At 40.4% G+C, this 21,927-nt stretch overlaps 1 protein-coding gene across 1 annotated transcript in view; it reads left to right on the top strand.

Moving 5' to 3' along the window:
• Positions 1-8,149: 8,149 nt before the first annotated feature.
• Positions 8,150-21,927, top strand: part of LOC132231119 (cytochrome P450 4X1) — a 45,667-nt gene continuing 31,889 nt past the window's right edge. The window contains exons 1-4 of the mRNA XM_059689678.1: positions 8,150-8,569; positions 18,523-18,664; positions 19,800-19,844; positions 21,676-21,803. Coding sequence (XP_059545661.1) covers positions 8,390-8,569; positions 18,523-18,664; positions 19,800-19,844; positions 21,676-21,803 — 495 coding nt within the window. The 5' untranslated portion in view covers positions 8,150-8,389. The remainder of the gene's footprint in view (positions 8,570-18,522; positions 18,665-19,799; positions 19,845-21,675; positions 21,804-21,927) is intronic.

Below are 21,927 nucleotides of genomic sequence, written 5' to 3'. Positions count from 1 at the left end.
AGATTGGGAGAGGATCAAGTGAGAGACTATTTCTGAAAATGATATGTTTATGTCAGCTCTTATTATTTCTACTTCCTTATGTTCCAGGTATGGCTTATTATTTTTTTAATTTTTACAATATTATGTTAGTTTCTGGTGTACAACCCAGTGATTAAACATAGAACTTACAAAGTGATTACCCTGTAAATCTAGTACCCATATGACACCATACATAGTTATTACAATACTATTGACTATACTCCCTATGCTGTACTTTGCATCCCTATGGCCATTCTGTAACTATAAATTTGTACTTCTTAATCCCTTCACCTTTTTCACCCAGCCCCAAACCCCCTCCAATCTGGCAACCATCAAAATGTTCTCTGTACCTAAGAGTCTGTTTTTATTCTGCTTGTTTATTTGTTTATTTTTTTAGATTCTATATAGGATTGAAATCATGTAGCATTTGTCTTTCTCTGTCTACTTATTTCACTCAGCACGATACCCTCCAGGATGATCCATGCTGTTGCAGATGGCAAGATTTCATTCTTCTTTATGGCTGAGTCACATTCCATAGGTACCATTTCTTTATCCATTCATCTATTGATGGACCGTTAGGTTGCTTCCATATCTTGGCTATTGTAAATACTGCTGCAATGAACAAATGGATGTGTGTTGCTTTTTGATTTAGTGTTTTAAATTTTGGATAAATACTCAGAAATGGAACTGCTGAGCCCTCCTTCATCTCTTGTTATAGCTTTTGTTCTAAAGTCTATTTTGACTGGTGTAAGTATTGCTACCCCAGATTTTCCCCCCATTTTCATTAAACATATTTTCCCATCCTATCACTTTCTATCTGTGTATATCTTTCATTCTAAGATGAGTCTCTTGTAGACAGTGTACATAGGGGTCTTGCTTTGTTATCCCTTAAGCCACCATATGTCTTTTAATTAGAGCATTTAAGCCATTTTTATTAAAGTATTTGTTGATAGATACATATTTATTGCCATTTTATTATGTTTTATCTTTTTTTCTTCTTTTTCTTAAAAAGGGCCCTGTAATATTTCATGTAATTCTGTTTTGGTGGTGATGAACTCCTTTATCTATTTCTTATCTGGGCAGCTCTTTGTCCTTCTATTCTAAATTATAGCCTTGCTGGGTAATCTTGGTTGTATATCCTTGCTTTGCAATACTCTGAGTATTTTGTGCCAATCCCTTCTGGCCTGAAACGTTTCTGGTGAGAAATCAGCTGACAGTCTTGAGGGAGTTCCCTTGTAGGTAACTAATTGCTTTTCTCTTGCTACTTTTAAGATCCTCTCTGTGTCTTTAACCTTTGGCATTTTAATTATGATGTGTCTTGGTGTGGGCCCTTTTCTTTTTTTTTAATTTATTTAGTGTTTAAGGTATTACATATGTGTCCACTTCCCTCCATTACCCTCCCAAACCGCCCCCCACACTCATGCCCTCACCCCCTTGTTGTCTGTGTCCATTGGTTAGGCTTATATGCATGCATACAAATCCTTTGGTTGATCTATGTGGGCTCTTTTCAATTCACTTTATTTGGGACTCTCTACTTCCTGAACTATGTCTAGTTCCTTCACCTGATTAGAAAAGTTTTCTGTCATTATGTTTTCATATAGGTGTTCATGCCTTGCTCTCTCAGTTCTCTTTCTGCACCAGGCCTCTAGTTAAACAATAAAGAATTTAAATTTTTTTAAGTATTAAAGTCTTTTATTTATTTAAAGTCTTTTATTAGGTCTTGTTACCTAATTCATTTCTGTGCATTTGAACATCCTTCTTTCTGCTAAAATGGTTTTGACTATGTTTTCTAGTTCTTTAGCAGCACATACAATAATTTCCAGCTTTTAGCTTCATTCTAGGGGAAAGGCCACTACACCACTTTCTCAGTAGTGGGCTGTTGTAGCTGGTTCATTCCGAGTTTTTGAAAATGTAAGGATTAAGGCATTTAAGAGAAGATCTAAACCATGGTTAATCATTCACTTAATTTACATTCACTAAGTGGAAAATATGTGGTAGCTAGTAAGCAACATGACAATGTCTCTAGCCCTTTGCATATTTGTTTATTGATGGAATATATTTGTTTAGAATACATATTTTTTTGTTTAGTGTAGATTTTTTTATGACTGAATGGATGAATGATATGCACCTTATTTCACTTCCCTGGGTCTCCCTGGCTAGAGCCCTTGATTCTCCAATAATTGCAATACTGAAGTTCATGTGTGCACTCACAGCTTCAACACAGTGCTCAGTGTTCTTCATTTGTCATCTCATGTAATTCTCCCAATATCTGTTGATGATAGGTGCTATTGTCATTCCCTTTTGCCATTGGGAGAACTAAGGCTTGGAGAAGTTGACATTTAGTTAAATACCACATGAGTCCAGGAGTGATGTTCCATTTACAGAGACATCACATTGCAGGAAGCTGGGCAGCAGTTTGATTTGAAAGTAGATTTGAAACAAAGCAGGGTAATTTTTGCAGACATTAATCCACACATCCCAGTTTCCTGCTCCCATTTATTGGCTCAGTGATATAGTGCGTTGGGCAGGTTTAATGCAGGGCAGGAACAGGGCAGAAATGCCAAGTCTCACACTGGCTGAGCATATGCAGATTGACATGTTACCAACTCTGTGAGAATTTTTAGGCAAAAGGGTTATAATCAATCATCATTTTTGTTATGCGATGACAGTGAGATTATTTAGCAATTATAACTTTAAAAGCTAAACTATAGATGCTGAAATACTTGCATTTCTTCCGCCAACCCAGTTATTTCAAGTGGACAAAAACCTATTACAAGAAAATATAAATGTTGCAAAGAAAAAATCAAGTGACCCATCAGAAATATTACCAATACAATTAAGTTTTTGAATAAATTCAGTAAAAATAAAATTGAAAAATTAATACTGCAATTCTGCTGAGATCATTATAATAAATACAACATACATGCAAGTTTTGCAAAACAGGTTCTTCACTAATTTTATTTTGATAATCCCAATCTTTGTTGATATAGTGGACCATATTTCTTCATATTAAAAATTTTAAGTAGCACAATGGGATAACCATGATTAATAGAGTTAGTGCTAATAACCACGGAAGTTCAACAACTGAAAAAAATGGAAGTAGTAACACATTTATAATTTGGCTCAAATTATGTAGTTGCAAAACCATATAAATTCTAGAATAAAAAGGCAGTAAAAATCTCAGACACCTCACATAGCAATGTTTTTTGCTGATGTATCTTCTATGGCAAGGGAAACACAGGAAAAAATAAATAAATGGGACTACATCAAACTAAAAAGATTCTGCACAGCAAAATAAACCATCAACAAAATGAAAAGGGAACACACTGCATGGGAGAACATATTTGCCAATGATACATCTGATAAGGGGTTAATTTCCAAAATATTTCCAAGAACTTGTATAACTCAACACTAGGACAACAAACAATCCAATTAAAAAATGAGCCAAGGACCTGAATAGACACTTTTCCAAAGAGGACATGCAGATAGTCAATAGACATATGAAAAAATGCTCAATATCACTAATCATCAGGGAGATGCAAATTAAAACTACAATGAGCTATCACCTCACACCACCAAAGAGCAACATACAATAAGTGCTGGTGAGGATGTGGAGAAAAGCGAAACCTCATACACTGTTGGTGGGAATGCAGACTGGTGCAGCCACTATGGAAAACAGTATGGAGTTTCCTCAAAAAATGTAAAATAGAACTGCCTTTTGACCCAGCTATTTCACTTCTAGGAATATACCATAAGAATTCTGAAATACCAATTAGAAAGAATATATGCGCCCCTATGTTCATAGCAGCATTGTTTATAATAGCCAAGATCTGGAAACAGCTCAAGTGCCTATCAGTAGAGGAATGGATAAAAAAGCTGTGGTACATTTACACAGTGGAATGTTATGCATCTGTAAAAGGAAGGAACTCTTACCCTTTGTGACAGCATGGATGGACCCGGATGTTATTATGATAAGCAAAATAAGCCAGTCAGAGAAAGACAGATACCATATGCTCTCACATGTAGAATATAATAAACAAAATAAACTTGATGAACAAAATAAAACCTGAGGCATAGATACATGAAACAGACTGAAGAACTCAGAAGAGAGGGAGGTGCAGAGGACTGGATAAAACAAGGTGAAGAGATTAGCTAAAGAACATATATGCATAGCCCATGGGCACACACAGTACTGTGGTCGGGGGCCAGGCTGGGTAAGATGGGCAAGGGGCGGAATATATCTGTAAGAAAATCAACAATAAAAAATTTTAAAGATGCACTCCTATAGACAAACCATGTTTTTAACTTTATTCTTTGTCAAGTTTTACTTTGAAGTTTTAAGGTTCAATATTTGTTTATATAGGGGTTTGGTTTATCAGAATGGATACCATGTTATTAATAAAGTTATTTGCTGTTTACATGTAGAAAAATAAGCTCTTTTGGTGTCCACAGAGAAGTGTGGGTCCTGTTTTCCAATAATGTAGGGACTTGGGCATATTTTCTAATTTTGAGCAAAGCCCAGAATTCATTTTAGTTGGACTAGGTAACTCTGCTCTAAGCTTCAGGAGTTTAAGGAATTTAAGGAAATATGTATATTGGTCATGTGGAAAACTAATTAGAAATAGGTTATATGAATTTGGTAATATTGAACACTTCAAAATGTATAATTCAGGTGGATTTTCCTTTTTGTTTTTAAATGTTAATATTTAGCCAATAATAGATGTGGATGAATATCATAAAATATTGGTAAATGTATGACTCACTGTGTGTCTGCGTAATGAGAAGAACTGGCAGGAGATGGGTCTTATGATGCCTTGGAGGCTCCATGTGCTACAGAGGACAGACCTAGGTCAAGTTACTTGGCTTCCTTGGGCTGCAGTTTGCTTATCTGCAATGGGCGTATGGTAAGGCCTACCTGGGAGGATGGAGATATATATGTAACTGTTCAATATTTTTTGATGTTATTATTATTCCTGATGAGAGTCCAGCTTAGCAAAGGCTCTCATGCCCATAGGTATGTTATTTATTGATACTCAGAGAAAATTACTATTTTTATATTGCACAAATGTGAGGGATTACTGAAGGCAATTGTTAAATTATTATTGAGAATTTATTTAACTTAATGTTATACAAATTGAAGAAAAGAATGAAAAAATTTTTTAATTACCAAATCAAGTGGGTTAAGGTATGAGGAAATGATTCTACTCTTGCTTTAGCTTGCCTGGGAACTTAAACTTTTGAACTCTGTATCTATCTATATCTATATCTTTATCTATATCTATCTATGTCTATATAATATATATATATATAAAGCCATGTCCATATCTATATCTATCTATAGTTCTATAAGTATATCTCCTACACCCTCTGAAGGATTAAGGAAGGAATGTTCATACCTCCAGACCACCTGAGATCCATTATCTAGAACATTGGATCTGAAAGAGTATCATCTCAGACCAATCCGGAGTCTAAGAATGCAGGGCAGATTCTTCCTCAAAATGTACTTTTTACTGTAAGAACTCTCAGCTTTTCTTTCTTCTTTGCTATACTCAGGGTATTTCCCACTTGCAATTCGGGTTTGCAAACCCTAAGACCCTTGAGTTAATCTTTGTCATTTATTTCTAGCCAAAGCCTCCTGACTCATTTACCCTCCATCAGCAAAGTGTATTCTTGATCAGATGACTTCAATGTGCTCTTAAATTCAACTATTTTGAGTTGGCACATTTATATTAAAAAGAGAAAGGCTGGTTCTTGAAGTTGTAAAATTGAGTTAATAGAATTCAAAACCATCTATAAAAGGAAGACTGTGAGTGAGATTTACATTTGGGGCTGTTCTCTGTTGTATGAAATGCCACAAAATGTGAAACTCTACATCTGTCCCAACCTTTCCTTCTTCCTTCTACTTCAAGGCCAGTGACTGCACTACCAATTCCAAGCTCTCTCACTCTGCAAGAATTGGGAGCGGGAGGGGGGAAAGAGAGTCTTAACTTCCTTCTAGTCTCAAATCCACAACTGGGTACCATCCGAAGTCTCCTTTTTCACATAGCCAAACTTTTCAGAATTTTTAATACTTTCTCCACAGTCTCAATTAATTGCCATCATATTCACTTCTCAAGCTACTTTATTTTAGCTTCTCTATCAATCATTTCAACAGCTATGGTTACAGCTGCTTCCAATGAACACATTTCAAACTTGAGCCTGTCTCCAGGGCACTCAACATTCATCTTATATTTCAAGTGTCTCAGTGTCTGCTTGTATAATCCATAGCAATCCTTCCAATTATAGCATTTACTCATTTTACTGTATGTCTTTGCTTACCTATCTGTCCCCTCCACCAGACTGTGAACTGTCCCTAGGGAAGGCTTACCCTTGACCCTTGTTTCCTGGCATTGCCAGCACTGGCTCATGTATAGTAAGAGCGGGATTAGCTCTGTGCCTCCTTCCAGAAAATTTCCATTCTCTTACCACCAGGCTGTTTGGGAAGAAAATGATGGAACCATGTATTCTTGGCCCTCTGCATGAAACCTGCTATGTAAATTTCACTGCTTCCTCAATATTTTAAAAACTTGCTTGCCAATGTACTAAACATTAATTGTATAAACCATATGATTCTGCCCCGAGGCTGTGGCTCAGTTGATTGAGTGTCATGCCAGTTCTCTGGCTGGATTCCTAGTCAGGGCATATGCCTGTGTTTGATCCTCCGGAGGGGCCGTGCACAAGGCAGCTAATCAATGTTTCTATCTCTCTCTCCCGTCCTCTCTAAAATCAATAAAAACATATTTTAAAAATAAATTAAAAACCATATTATTCTGAGACACTGTCAAATAACTTCTAGCTGAGGGACGGAGGTAGGCAAGAGGTGGGAAGGTCTAGGGAAGAGAGAGCTGAAACAGCTGTGGTACAAAATGGAGCAATCGAGGGGCCAGATGAAGTAACTGCCATTGGAGTCTGTCTTAACCATTAACTTGCCAAATAAAATCTAGCTCCAAAGAGTGGTGTAGGTGCTTGGTGATTGGGAGGGGTGCGGGGGTGGGGGGGGGGGAGGGGGGGAGGGGGACAGCGCAGGAGAGGCAGTGACAGGGAAGAGAATAAGAAGTTATAACAGAGATTGTGTTTATTGTTTACAGCTGTAAATCCAACACTTAACAGGTGCCTATCTTAGCAATAATACACGAGTGATTAAGTGAATTGTGGAAAATGCCTATAAAGAAAGCTGGGAGTCGGGGACAGCAACTTGGGAAGCTGGGTCTGTTGGATCCTACTTCAGCATCTACTAAGTAATAAAAATCTCATTCCTTTCTAACTACTTTACTACATTTCCTATTAGGTATGCTCAAGAAGTTATGTCTCCTGAGTCCAGAGCTCGATTCATGGGCATGGAATCTGAGCAGTCACATAGACCTCACACTCAGAGGGTGTGTTTGGTTTAGTGCTCAACTGTCTTCATCTCATTAATAAACTTTTTAAATATATTTTATTGATTTTTTACAGAGAGGAAGGGAGAGGGATAGAGAGTTAGAAACATGGATGAGAGAGAAACATTGATCAACTGCCTCCTGCACACTCCCTCCTAGGGATGTGCCCGCAACCAAGGTACATGTCCTTGACCGGAATCGAACCTGGACCCCTTGAGTCCGCAGGCTGACGCTCTATCCATTGAGCCAAACCGGTTACGGCTCATTAATAAATTTTTAACACGTTTTCATTTTGTACTGTGATCCACAAATTATGTTGAGGGCCCTGATTGCATGTATATGGTGGAACTACTATACAATGGTATGCTACTTAACATCTCTTCCCAATTCACCATTCAGGGTACTCTGCTGGCAGCTTGAAATAGGATACAGTGGACATTCACAAACACTAGAAATCAGAGTGAGCACCACATGTAAAACATTTACCAGCACACCACTTGTCAGGCCACACTATATGAATATAATGATTATACATGCCCACCACGAGTCCAGAGACCCCTGTGGGTTTTGGTACAATTTCAGAGTGGAAAGAAGGTCTTTTTGTATCGCAGTTTACCATTTATTTGTGGCAATGAAGAAAAAACGATGACCTCAAGCTTGGCATTATTTCAAAACCTAACTTCAAATGTCCCTTGATTGAAAACAGTCACTCTTGAAATGTGATACTCTAGGAGGATATCCTGGAGGAGGTCGTCCTGAATGAAGATTTGCATCCCTTGATAAAGGGTTGGAAATCCTGCAACTTGCGCCTACCTCCTCTGGCCGAGCCTGAGCTGCCGCTCCCATCGCTCTTCCTCCTTCCGGGGCTGCGAGATCCCCCCCTCAAGCGCCAGGCTTCGGAAAGCGCATCCTCTCCCGGGTGCCTGGAAACCGCCGGCAATCCGCAGAGCAGCGTGATGGAGACCGCCTGGCTGGAGATGCGCTGGGCAAGGCCCTTTTACCTGGTGTTCGTGTTATGCCTGACCCTAGTGCTGCTGCAGGCCATCAAGCTCTTCCTGCGGAGGCAGCAGCTACTGCGAGATCTGCGCCCCTTCCCAGGGCCACCCCCCGTCCACTGGTTAACGGGCCACCAGAAGGTGAGACAGAAGAGAGGGACAAAGGAGGATGCTGGAAAGCCGGCGGGCAGAGAGGCGACTGCTTCCTTCCCTTCTTTCCTTCTTTCCTTCTTCCCTTCCTCCCATCCTTCCACCCTGCACAGACCTCTCTGGCCCAGCTCGTGGCTCTCTGCATCTTTTCTTTTTGCTCCCTCCCAGCCCTACAGGGGAAAGGAAACACCCTGGAGCCGAATCTGGGAAAAGAAAGCATGGAGTAACTCAGGTCTGCTTCACCAATCGCTTGCATTTATGTACTGCATTTTAAAAAGTCTTCCACGCGTATTGTTAAAATATTTTTAGGAAGTATTATCCTAAATAATAGTTATTAATTGCAGAAAATGTGCAAAATTGGACTCAATAGTTGCCAACATTAGGCTATTTCAACTGGAAAAAATTAACTTTCTTTTCCTAAGGTTCTTGTGAAGCAGGGAACAGCCCCAGCCACTCATTCACAAAATATTGACTGACTTAAATTTGTATGGTAGAGGAAGACCTTTTGGTCTCTCCTGTTACCTAAATCCACTCCTACCCCTGATTCCTTGTTTTATTAAAATATAGACTACTAATTCCTTTAAGTGCATTAATTTCTAAAATCATATAGAAAACAAAAATTGGGTTACTAATCACTATTACAACAATACTAGCTTTTATAATTGTCCATGCATTTACCTTTATTGAGATCTTTATTTCTTCATGTGGTTTTGGGTTACTTACCGGTGTCCTTTCATTTCTCCTTTGAGCATTTTTACAGGGCAGGTCTAGTGGTAATAACCTCCCTCAGCTTTTGTCTATCTGGGAATGTCTTCATTTCTGCCTCAATTTTGAAGGACAGTTTTGCTGGACATAGGGTGTGTGTGTGTGTGTGTCTGTGTGTCTGTGTGTGTGTGCCTGTGCCTCGCACTTTGTGGGTTCTTTTGTTTTGTTTTTTACCATGAGATTATTTTATTGTAGAATATATGTTGGTAAATAATGGCTTAGAACTGCACAGTGCACCTATACACTGAGTGGCCAGATTATTATGACCACCCCATCAGTACTTCATTGACACTTCCAAAAATACTGAATATTGAAAACTTCCTAAGCAAATACTCTCAAGGTTTTATTATTATTATTATTTGCATAACTAATTCACTTCATTGTACTGATGGGGTGGTCATAATAATCTGGCCACTCAGTGTCTATGCTTTGGTTTCCTTATCTGTGCAACAGGAATGAAAGAGTACCTCTCAGGATTATTTTTAAAATCTGTATTGTTAAAGTATTACAGTTGTCGTCCCTTTATTCCCCATTGCCCTCCTCCACCTGGTTCCTGCCCTGCACTTTAACATATCAAACCGCTGTCTTCTGTCCTTCAAAGTTTCTGATGGGAATCAGCTGCTGATCTGATTGAGCATCCTTTGTATGTAAAGGGTCACTTCCCTCTTGCTGCTTTCAAGGTTCTCTTTTTGTCTTTGGATTTTAAAAGTATGATTATGTGTCTCTGGATGGGTTTCTTTTAGTTCATCTTATTTGGAATTCACTGAGCTTCTTAAATGTCTATGTTTATGTATCTCATCAAATTTGGGGAGTTTTCAGCCATTATTTCTTCAACTGGTCCCTTTATCCCTCTCTCTCTCTTCTCCTTCTGAGACTGTATGTTGGTTAGCTTGATGCCGTCTCATAGGTCCCTTAAGCTCTCTTCACTTTCCTTCAATCATTTTTCTTTCTGTTTCTCAGACTCAATAATTTCCATCATTTTATCAAGTTCATTGATACTTTTTCTATCTGATTATATCTGCTTTTGGATCCCTCTGTGAGTTTTTCATTCCCATTACTGTACTTTTAATCACCCGCATTTTTTAGGTTTTCTATCCTTTTGTTGATTTTTGTGTTTTGTTCATACATCACTTTTTAAAATTTTCTTCACATCTTTCTTTCGTTCTTTAGCGTCTGTAACACAGTTGTTTTGAAGTCTTTATCTAATAGTGCTGCCCTTGGGTCTTTTTCAGGGCCAATTTCTATTTATTAAATTTTTTATTTAAATGGGTTATATTTTCTTTTCTTTTTTTTTGGTTTATAGGAGCGATTTATTTGAAGAAATATTACAACATATAAAAACTACATAAAGTCTTAATTTCCACTCATACAGTGGTAAATTTGATATAATGCATAATAAAAAACTTTTAAAATCCAGAATGCACAAAGTACTGCACAATTCGATCACTAAGTCATTAGTTGGTAAGCAAACCTTACAGAACAGCTTCATGTCAGCCAAGGCCACAAACACCGTGTACAACACATTTGAACTGACAGATTTCAACATGTTAAAAACACAACATCAGTGCACATTGGGGATCCCTGGTGCCAGAAACACGGGCGCGGGAGCGGGAAACTAATCCTCGGCAGTTTTCTCCTCCTCGATAGTTTTCTCCTCGATAGTTTTCTCCTCGATAGTTTTCTCCTCGATTTTAACTGAGGCACTCTCTTGAGCCTTGGCCAACATACAGCGCTTGATCTCCAAGCCAATGGCTTTGGCCAGGGGTGGCGGCACGGCGTTACCCACCTGCCGGTGCTTGTCCAGGATATTGCCAAACAGCCTGTAGGTGTCCGGGAAGCCCTGGGAGCGAGCACACTCCCGCACGCTCACCACACGGTGCTGCTCAGGGTGAAGCACGCGGCCCTGCTTGCCCATGGGCTCGGGGTTGGTGACAGTTGTGCTGAAGAAGCCATCCCACTCGAGCTGCCCATAGAGGCCGGCCCAATGGTTGTGCCTGTTCCCGGTGTGGGGCAGGCACCAGGGGATGAGGGTGTTGAACTATCTGGCCGCGGAGTCGCAGGCTTTGCCGCTCGCACAGGAGCAGACCCCTCGGAGGGCCCCCTTGCTGCTGCAGCCGTTCTTCCGGTCGTGGTAGGTGTACCGCAGCTTCCTGGTCATGGTGCCGTCTGAGAGCCGCACCTCGATGTTAGGCAGGTCACGCCAGTCTGAGCCCGGAGCTATATTTTCTTGTTGTTGTTTTTTTGTATGCCTTGTGATTTTTTTTGTTGAAAGTTAGGCATTTCAATATAATAATATGATTATTTAAGAAATCAGATTCTCTCCCTTTTCCAGGCTTTGATGGGGGGGGGGGGCACATTGTTTTAGTTTTTTGTTTCTTTAATTGTTGTAAGCTCTCCATGTAACAAGGATCATCATGAGGTGTAAATTTAATGTCAGATCTTTTCTGAGCCTGTGCCTTTCCTTAAACATGTGTGGCCACTTTCTAATTTTCCTTATATATACAATTGCTTTTGAATGTCCTAGTTTTTAATGTATAGTTCACAAACAAGAAAAAAAAAAGAGGAAAATGGCCAGAAGAAAAGGGCACTGGCCTTTAAAATTTCCTAGAAGTCATTTCAGCTGGTGAGAGCAAGGGGGCTTGCAACAATGGAGGAGGTACATAAAAATGACCGTTACCCTCTTTGTGTGCCCCTCTGTGATCAAAAGAAGTAATTCCCAATATTTGTAGAACTGGGTGCTTCTCCCCCACGTACACCTCCATACCCCGCTGTGTCCAAGCTGCTCCAGGAACACCTGTAACTGTTTGCTATGGGACTGGGGTGGGGAAAGGGTAGCTGCTACTGTGTGAAGAGCTGAAACTGACAAAAATTAACTGCAATGTACAGTCCAAACCTTACTCCTGGAAGCTGCAAGCCTTCAATAGACTCCAGAGTTACAAAATAGGTACATTTGACAAATTCTGCCAGTGCAGTGGCTGTCTAGGTGGAAAGGCAGGTTACTGGTGCTTCCTAATCTGCCATCTTTCCAGAATTCTCCCCCCTATCTAATTATTAATCTTTATTATGTAATCCTTTTCTCTCCGTCTCTCTAACAGCTCTAAAATCTTCACTTTGCCTCTGGTGCTCTGAAGTTTAATTATGATGCCCTTAGGTGTGGCACTTAGGGTTGTTTGTTTGTTGAATTATTATCTCTGATGCTTTGGTCAGCAATCTTTTCTATCTGGAAACTCATATTAATCAGTTCTGGGAAATTTTCATGTAAAATCTTTGTCTTAGTTTAGGTTTTCCCAGCATAAGACCCTAAGACAAGGACTCAAGAGCAAGTATTTTATTTTGGAGATGATGCCAGGAAACTCTGATAGAGGATTTGGCAGTTGAGATAGAGATGAGAAGGCAGTCAACATAAGGTTGGCTTTAAAACAAGTTACCACTGTGGCCAACTGTGGTTTAATCCCACAGGCAAACTCTGGTAGCCACTAAGTGTAGCTCAGAGTTATCCTGCCTGAAGAGTAGAGAAACGGGGGCATGTTTAGACTAACCCCCGACAGTCATTGATAGAAGATTGGTCCTAAGGAGTGTTAAATTTCCAGCACTTCTGGGCTGTTTTGTAGGCAACAAAGCAGGCTCCAGTGGCTAAGGGCAACCCTTAAATTAATAAATAAAAGTTCTGGTTATGGTATGCATTGAAGTGGTAAGGATGAAGAGTTAGGGACAGAAAAATAATAGTGAATAGTACAATTTCTTTGATACCTCCTTCCCATCACCCTCTGAAGCTTTCTCTTCTCTCTTTCTGGAACTCCTATTGGTTGAATATGCACCTCCTGGATTGGCCTCTATTAAAAAAAAAAACATTCAAAAATTTGCTTCTTGATTTTATCTTTCTACAGTTTTTAAAATTTAGTTATCATGCCTTGGCTGGTTTTGTTCAGTGGTTAGAGTGTCAGCCCTCAGCCCCAAGGGTCGCCACAGGTTCAGTTCCCAGTCAAAGTCATGTACCTCAGTTACAGGCTCCTCAGCCCAGGTAGGGGCGCATGCCAGAGGCAGCCGATTGATGTGTCTCTCTCACATTGATGTTTCTCTCTCTCTCATTCTCTCTTTCCCACTCCTCCCTCCCTTCCTCTCTTCCTGGAAATGAATGGAAAAAAACATCCTCAGGTGAGGATTAAAAATTTTTTTTGGCTATCATAATTTTAATTTCCAAGAGTTTATCTTATTCTTCATTTATTCTGTATTAATTACCTTGTAATGCATTTTTATTTTGTTAATGTTTTTATTGATTTTTAGATAGAGAAGAAGGGAGAAGGCGAGAGAGATAGAAACATGGAGAGAGAAACACATTGATCAGCTGCCTCCTGCACCCCACCTACTGGGGATTGAGCCCAAAACCTGGGCATGTGGCCTGACTGGGAATTGAATCTGGGACCTCTTGGTCCATGGGATGATGCTCAATCCACTGAGCCACGCCAGCCAGGCAGTATAAAGTATTTTTAAAATCCTAAAACTTACTGGCTTAAGACAACAAAGAAGTTCAGGTTATCTACTTTTCCTTTTGTTTTGTTTTTTATACTTTTGTTGTCATACCTAAGAAACAATTGCCAAATTCAAAGTTAAATTCTTATCACTTCTTCTCCAGGTGACCTTTTAAATTAAAGTGCCTTACAGAGAGTTTTATAGTTTTAGCTCTTTCATTTAGATTTCTGATCCATTTTGAGTTTTGTATATTGTGTGAGGTTGGGGTTCAACTTCATTCTTTGGCATGTGGATATCCAGTTATCCCATGCCATTTGTTGAAAAGACTATTCTTTCCCCCATTAAATTGTTTGGGCACCTGAGTAGGGAAAGCCAAGTCCTCCTTCTGTGTATCTACTTTACTCTTACACCACTACCACATCCACAACATTTCTGACACCAGATGTTTTACAGCAGGGGTCCTCAAACTACGGCACTCGGGCCACATGCAAATACAAATATTGTATTTGTTCCCGTTTTGTTTTTTTTTTACTTCAAAATAAGATATGTGCAGTGTGCATAGGAATTTGTTCATCGGTTTTATTTTAAACTTTAGCCCGGCCTTCCAACTGTCTGAGGGACAGTGAACTGGCCCCCTGTTTAAAAAGTTTGAGGACCCCTGTTTTACAGTTTTCCCCACACCAAGCAATTCTGTGACACTAACTGGATGTCTTAAAATTTAACTCAATTCTGATACTATCTACCTGAAAGTAGCATTAGATCCCACAGATTAAGAGCTCAGTCCTCACCTCCACTTCAGATGCCAATTGCAAGTCCATGTTGTTACCTGTGCTTCTGGCCAATCAGTTATAAATTGAAGTTTCCCATGACCCCTTCCTCAGGTTGGATTAATTTGCTAGAAGGTACCCAGCCAGGATGGTTTAGTGGTTGAGCATCAAACTGTAAACCTGGAGGTCACAGGTCAATTCCAAGTCAGGGCACATGCCTGGGTTGAGAGCTCGATCCCCAGTGTGGGGCATGCAGGAGACAGCCGACCAATGATTCTCTCTCATCATTGATGTTTCTATCTTTCTTTCTCTCTCCCCCTCTCCCTTCCTCTCTGAAACCAATAAAAATATATTTTTTAATTTGCTAGAAGAAATCAAAGAACTCAGAAAAACACTTTACTAACCAATAACTGGTTTATCATAAAAGGGTATGACAAAGGTTACAGATGAACATCCAGATAGAAGAGATGCATTGGACAAACTATGAAGGCTTTATCGAGTATGATTAGTCATTAATGCCATTTCAGCCCCTCTCCCCTCTCAGAAGAATTGGAGGTGGGCCAAAAATTCTAAGTTTCTAATTATGGCTTCGTCTTTCTTATGACCAGCCCCCACCCAGGAAGGAGCCCACCAAGACACTCCTATCACCAAGGAAAATCCAAGGAGTTAGAACCCTATGTCAGGAACCAGGCTCAAAGACCAAATGTTAGAACAAAAGGTGCTTCTAGTACTCTTGTCACTTAGGACATCACACGGGTTCTAGGAACTCTGTGCCAGGAACTGGGGGAAGATTATATATATAATATATTATCTCACAGCACCTTTTTCAAAAATAAATTGACTATAAACATGGAACTTTATTTCTGAATTCTCAATTCTATATAATTGATCTATATGCCTATCCTTATGCCAATACCACACTGTTTTAATTACTGTTGCCTTATGGATAAGTTCTGAAATCAGAAAGCATGAGTTCTTCTACTTTGTTCTTTTTCAAGACATTTAGACTATTCTCAATGCTTCCAGTTTCCATATAAATTTTAGCATCAGTTTGCCAATATTTACACAGAAGCCAGAAGCCAGCTTTAATTCTGATTCGGATTTCATTGGATCTGTAGATCAATTTGAGAAATATTGCCATCTTAATATTAAGTCTTCTGATCCATGAACATGGGTGTCTTTCCACCTATTTAAAGTCTTTTAAATTTTCTTTCAAGAAGGTTTTCTAGTTTTCAGGCTACATTTTTTGTTAAATTTGTTTCTGAATATTTTCTTCTATTTGCTAGTCATAAATAGAATGGTTTTATTTTCATTCAGATTGGTCTTTGCCTTCATGATATTTTAAAGTCTATACTAGTATTCCTCTTGACTGTCACTAAATTATTTTTTGTGTTTAAGAGAGGCCTCTCTCAGAGTTTTGAAAATTGGAGTTGGCTGATGTATCAAATTGGCTAATATTACCAACCCTACCTCTTTACCTTTTTTTAATACTTTATGTTCCTTACTTTTTAAAAAATACTTTAATTGATTTTAGAGAGGAAGGGAGAGGGAGAGAGAGATAGAAACATCAGTGATGATAGAGAATTGTTGATTGGCTTCCTCCTGCAAGTCCCACACTGGAGATCAAGCCCACAAACTGGGCATATGCCCTGACCAGGAATTGAACCGCAATCTCCTAGTTCAGTGGTCAGCAAACTGCGGCTCGCAAGCCACATGCGGTCTTTGGCCCCTTGAGTGTGGCCACGAAGTTTCAATCGCACTGTACATGCGTGCCTGCACGTGGTATTTTGTGCAAGAGCCACACTCAAGGGGCCGCAGTTTGCTGACCACTGTCCTAGTTCACAGGTCGACACTCAACCACTGAGCATGCCGGCCAGACTACGTTCCTTTTTTTTTTATCTTTAAATTCTTTATTAGTTAAGGTATTACAAATGTGTCCTCATCCCCCCCCCCATTAACCCCCTCCCTCCTCCCCTCCCCCCAACTCATTCTCTCACCCCCCTGTTGTCCATCCATGTCCATTGGTTTGGCTTATATGCATGCGTACAAGTCCTTTGGTTGATCTCTTCCCCTTACCCCCATCCTCTCCTACTTTCCCTCTGGGGATTAATAGTCTGATTGCTGTTTCTCTGTCTTTGGATCTGTCCCTGTTCATGAGTCTATGTTGTTCTCTATATTCCACAAATGAGTGAGATCATGTGGTATTTATCTTTCTCTGACTGGCTTATTTCACTTAGCATAATGCTCTCCTTCATCACTCAGCCGCAAGGAGAGGATGGGACTATTTTGCATTGCAAAACATTTTAGGTTCCAGAAGGAACAGGTGTGTGTAAGGGAAATTCCCTGTAAGACACACATATAGGTCTCCTCACCTCTCCTATCCCATGTTATACAAGAAGCCAATATAAACGAATCTATTGTCAGTGACTTAATGGAACTATTTAAATGAACCATTAGTAGCAGTCTGTGTATCAGGCAAAAAGTTCATTTCTAATGGTAGTATTTATACTCTGATTTATAAATTTTCTTGGGATTCCTAAGCTTGGGGTATAACATTCTAAACAAGGACAGTGTGATTATCTTCTCAATATAAATATATGTTGTATTCCCAGACCAAGTCACTGTCAGATGACATAACATACACTGTGAGCTGTTTTCCCAACTTAGAGGGTGAAAGAGGTTTTTGGTTTTCTTTTCTTTTTTTAGTTTTTCATATGAGTTTGTTTTTATTGTTTTATCTATAATATAAATTACAAGTATTTGCTTCTTGCTTTTACAGCACTGAGTGCCACATTCTTGGGCATCAGCAGGGCCTAGGTGCAATTTTAGCAGACATTGGAAATAAATAGATTCAGTTCAAAGCAAGAGCTTATATCCAAAGTGGGAGCATATTTTAGATCTATCTCTTACATCGTGTCTACACACAGCTGGCACACAGTTATCTGAACTAGAGTGAGAAGATAGATTACATGCACCGAGCCACAGGATCCTGTAATTTATCTAGGTAGTAATTTTGACTTCTTCTTTTTGAAACCTTTTACTAGTGTGGACTTGGGTCACACGTGATGAGTCTTTCACTCCACACAGAGGCATTTGGACTGACTTAAAGGTAGATAAGAATCACTGGCTAAATAGAATGTTGTCAGTTGTCAGCATTGGGGAGAGATCAGATTGGCCATGATGGAGTTGTTTCAAACACCCTACTTTCCTATCTTTCTGCTGGTCGGCAGGGCAGAATGGTCATGGCTTGGCAGTTCAGTTACGGTGAGGAGGTGATGCTTGGATAGGGGCTGCACAGGGGCAGGTGGAGTATATGAGAAGTGGTGGTAGGCTGAGCGTTTTCATTTGAGTTTGCGTCAAGCTTCACACCCCTATATAAATGAAACTCCTACTGTTATATGAAAAAAGAATTGGATTTTCTTTGTAGATGGAGTTGGCAGGTTTTTAGAAGTATTTACCATTAAGTTATTACAAAAAAAGACACGCATCAATAATTACAGGAAAGGGAGAAGGAATGGTGAGCTGGATGGACACATCATGTTCACCCCACTAACAGTTAGCTTTCCACACAGGAAAAGACATTGTTTTCAGCTTTCAGATGCCACTCCTTATCTAAGAGTGTGACCATGGTAGGTGAGGCAGGGCATGTGACTGGACTCCTTTCACCCTCTCAACTGGGAAAACAGCTCACATCCGACAGTGACTTGGTCTGGGAATACAACATGTATTTATATTGAGAAGATAAATACGCTGTCCTTGTTTAGAATGTTATACCCCAAGCTTAGGAATCCCAAGAAAAGCATGTTCACCCACTTCCAGAAAAAGGGTCAGGCCCCTCTGCCTGGTGACCTTACCCACGCCCTGAACTCAGCTCAGCTCTGTAAGAGGGGATGAGTCTAGACTGGTTGGCATCTCTAATTTCCTTCACTTTTTTCACTGCAGTTATTTCGGGATGGTGATTTCAAGACAATTGAAGAGTTTGTGAAAAAATACCCCTGTGGCTTTCCTGCCTGGATTGGGCCCTTTGAAGTATTTTTCCAAATCTATGACCCTGACTATGCAAAGACATTTCTGAGCAGAACAGGTAAGAAGCAACCTCATCCTCTTGGGAGTGGTACGCACAACCCACAGCCAGGATTCTAAAGGAATTCTGAAGCAAAGATTGGTATTAGGCCTTCAAGAGGAACTGGAGGAAGTGTTGAGAGGCATCCCACCAATCCTTCCCACACAACCCCAGTCCCTCTCTAGTTCAGACCTCCATGGGCCCTTTTAGGTCACTGTATTAAAGCCCAGCTGGCACCCCCAGATCACCACGGGCTTTCTTTTCCTCTTTTGGTTTTGTGACTTCAGTGTCATCAACACTCCTCAGCCTGGCCCCTTTCTTGAGGGTAAGTGTTCAGAGGGATTCAGAAGTAGCTCTGCCTGTGCCAATTCAGTATATAGCCCTGAATGCCAGATCATTGCTTTACTCAGGCTAACCTCTCCACTGTGGTCCACATTTTGTTTTCGTTTTTTGCATATTTCTCAACTGTGTTCCCTTTGGAGCACAAGTTCTCTGACTCCTCCATCCAATTCTTTTTCAAGGCTTCCACAGTACATTATTTCATAGCACAAAATTAAATGTCCAGCTTTTGTTCCATCAACTTTGTAAATTAAGGTGTGATATTCAGATCTTTCTTCCCTGTGCCATTTCTCCATTACTTTTAGCAAAATCTTCAGTATTTTTAGCAGTTCTCCAGATTGGTTTCATGTTTGTCTCTTAAAGAACAGGAGATGTAAAACACCACGTTAGAGTTCATGAGAACCACAAGTGGCACTTATACCTTGCTTTCTGGTGTTTCCCCAACCCCTGTTGTCATTCCCCGTCCCCCTTTTCCCCCCTCCCTACCAAAAAAACACCATATAATATGTTGTCCCAACTCCTGTTCTGGACAGTTTGTAACCTGCGGGTAATCTCTGTGTCCAATGTAGGAAGTGTAAATGAGGAAAGGTTCTGGGTTTGTGCAATGTCTGCCTCATGGGGTTTGCTGTTCTCTGATTCCTGAACCAAGAGTTTTGTCAACTCCCCAACCTCTCCACCTGCCAAGGTCTGCAAGAGTGAGCCCTGGGTTTCCTTTTACTGACTATTTGGGGTTAATGTGAGCAAATGAGAAAACCTTCACCAACTTTGATAATTTTCCTCTAATGCTGTCTTTTGTTTCCTCTGCTTGACTCTGCAGATCCCAAGTCCCAGTACTTGTACAAGTACTTGACTCCATTACTCGGTATGTATGTGACCCACTCACTTGCTAGAAGCCCCCTTGCTATAGTAGAGCATTCCAAAGAAACTCATGTTGGAATTCAAAAGCATTAAGAGTATGGTAGACCTACACTGCAAGTTATCTAGGGGAAGGTCAGGAGGGAGTGCTATGGTAACAGCACAACTTCCCAGGAATCCTCCTTGTCTAGTTCTGTCCCTGAAATCTCATTCTCAAGGCAGCATATGTGTGTATCTGTACCATCTCTGTCTTTAAAATTGCAGCCTAGCCATCAGTATTTTTTATTTTATTCTTTCTTCTCTTGTTTTCTTGGCTCCTTCCCTTTCTTTTTGGACTTCCTCTACTTCTGTATGCAAATCAGTAAAATTTTGCTCCAAAGTACAGTTTGGAAATATCCCATGAGCAGATAAATTAAGCCTTTTAGTTATGTAATGGGTATTTATGTTAGACAAGAAAGGAATTAAGTGAAAGGACATGGGTTTTGGATTTAGAACTACTTGAATTGGAAGACAGCCCCCGACTGACTAGTTGAGTTTGGTCTTGGGGAAGTCAATTAATCTCGCTAAGCCTCTGTTTCCTCACCTTTGATGATGAGGAAGAGAGTTACATCTCTGGACTGTTGAGAGGATTAAATGAAACATTTTCAGGATTGATTGTAATAGCTGCCTGCATATCAGTGCCCGACCATGCATTGCAAGCCTGGTATGTTTAAGCCCTCAATGAAGGATGGCAATCATATATTAACTAGAGGCCCGGTGAACGAATTTCATGCACCAGTGGGGTCCCTTGACCTGGCCTGCAGGATCAGGCCAAAACTGGCTCTCTGACATCCCCTGAGGGGTCTCGGATTGCAAAAGCGTGCAGGCCAGGCCAAGGGACCCCACTAGTGTATGATTGGGGCTGGGGAAGGACGCTGGAGATTGGTGAGCCAGGGAGGGACCGCGAGAGGGCTCCAGGGCATGTCCGGCCTGTCTCACTAAGTCCCAATCAGCCAGACCCCAGCAGCAAGCTGGCCTACCAGTTGGAGTGTCTGCCCCCTGGTGGTATAGGGACTGATCAACAAGTCAACTGTCTACGGTTGGTGCGAGTCATAGCGAGCAGTTGGGTGGCCTTAGCATATCATTAGCATATTACACTTTGATTGGTTGAATGGCCGACTGGTCAACCAGACACTTAGCATATTAGGCTTTTATTATATAGGATATGCTTTAACTTTCTTTTAAAGCCAAATCTTTAATGACCTCCCTGGTAACAGAAGATTATGAGGCACTAGCCTTGATGAGTGTTTTCTGTTTGTATCATTCATGGGTGTGAAGCACTGACGAGGGCTCAAGGAGGAGCTATCTGGGGACATAATGGACACTCTTGTCCAGTTCCTTATGAATTTTGTGTTCACAGTATAGTTTATGGGTTGGTTTGGAGTGAGAGAAGATGAATATCTGCTGTGTCTCCACTGTCAGCTAGAGACCAGGCAAGGTGCCTTACATATACATCTTCATTTAATATGCACAGAAACACAGTGAAGTAGATATTTATTATCACACTTGGTCATTGAGAAAATCAAGCCTTAGGAAGGTTAAGTGGCTTACTCAATTATTACACAGGTAGTAACTGCTGATTTCAGTATGAACACTCTCATAAGGTTTCGTAAAGTGGATTGCTGACAATGCTAACTACATTCATCGCAGATGTAAGCATCAAAATTCACCTTGATCTTAATATATGAGCACTACTTTGACATTCTATTACGTCATGACTGTACATCATGATCACTCCATGATGTCTGTTCCTCACCTCTCCTTCTAATAAAATGCATTTGTGCCTCTTATGTCTCAAGGAGAAGGACTACTGAGTCTAAATGGAATCAGGTGGTTCCAGCACCGGCGCCTAATAACTCCTGCATTCAATTTTAACATCCTGAAATCCCACACCAGCGTGATGGCCCAGTCTGTAAACGTAATGCTGGTAAGTGAAGGGATAAAAGTGTTCTGATGTGGCCCTGCCTGACCGGTTTGGCTCAGTGTCCCGGGTTCAATTCCAGTAAAGGGCATGTACCTTGGTTTCGGGCACACCCCCAGTAGGGAGTGTG

The sequence above is a fragment of the Myotis daubentonii genome, chromosome 3 (genome assembly GCF_963259705.1).
Source record: "Myotis daubentonii chromosome 3, mMyoDau2.1, whole genome shotgun sequence".
NCBI classification, from domain to species: Eukaryota; Metazoa; Chordata; class Mammalia; order Chiroptera; family Vespertilionidae; genus Myotis; species Myotis daubentonii.
Note: the sequence above shows the minus strand (reverse complement) of the source record. Positions and strands in the feature narration are given on the sequence as shown.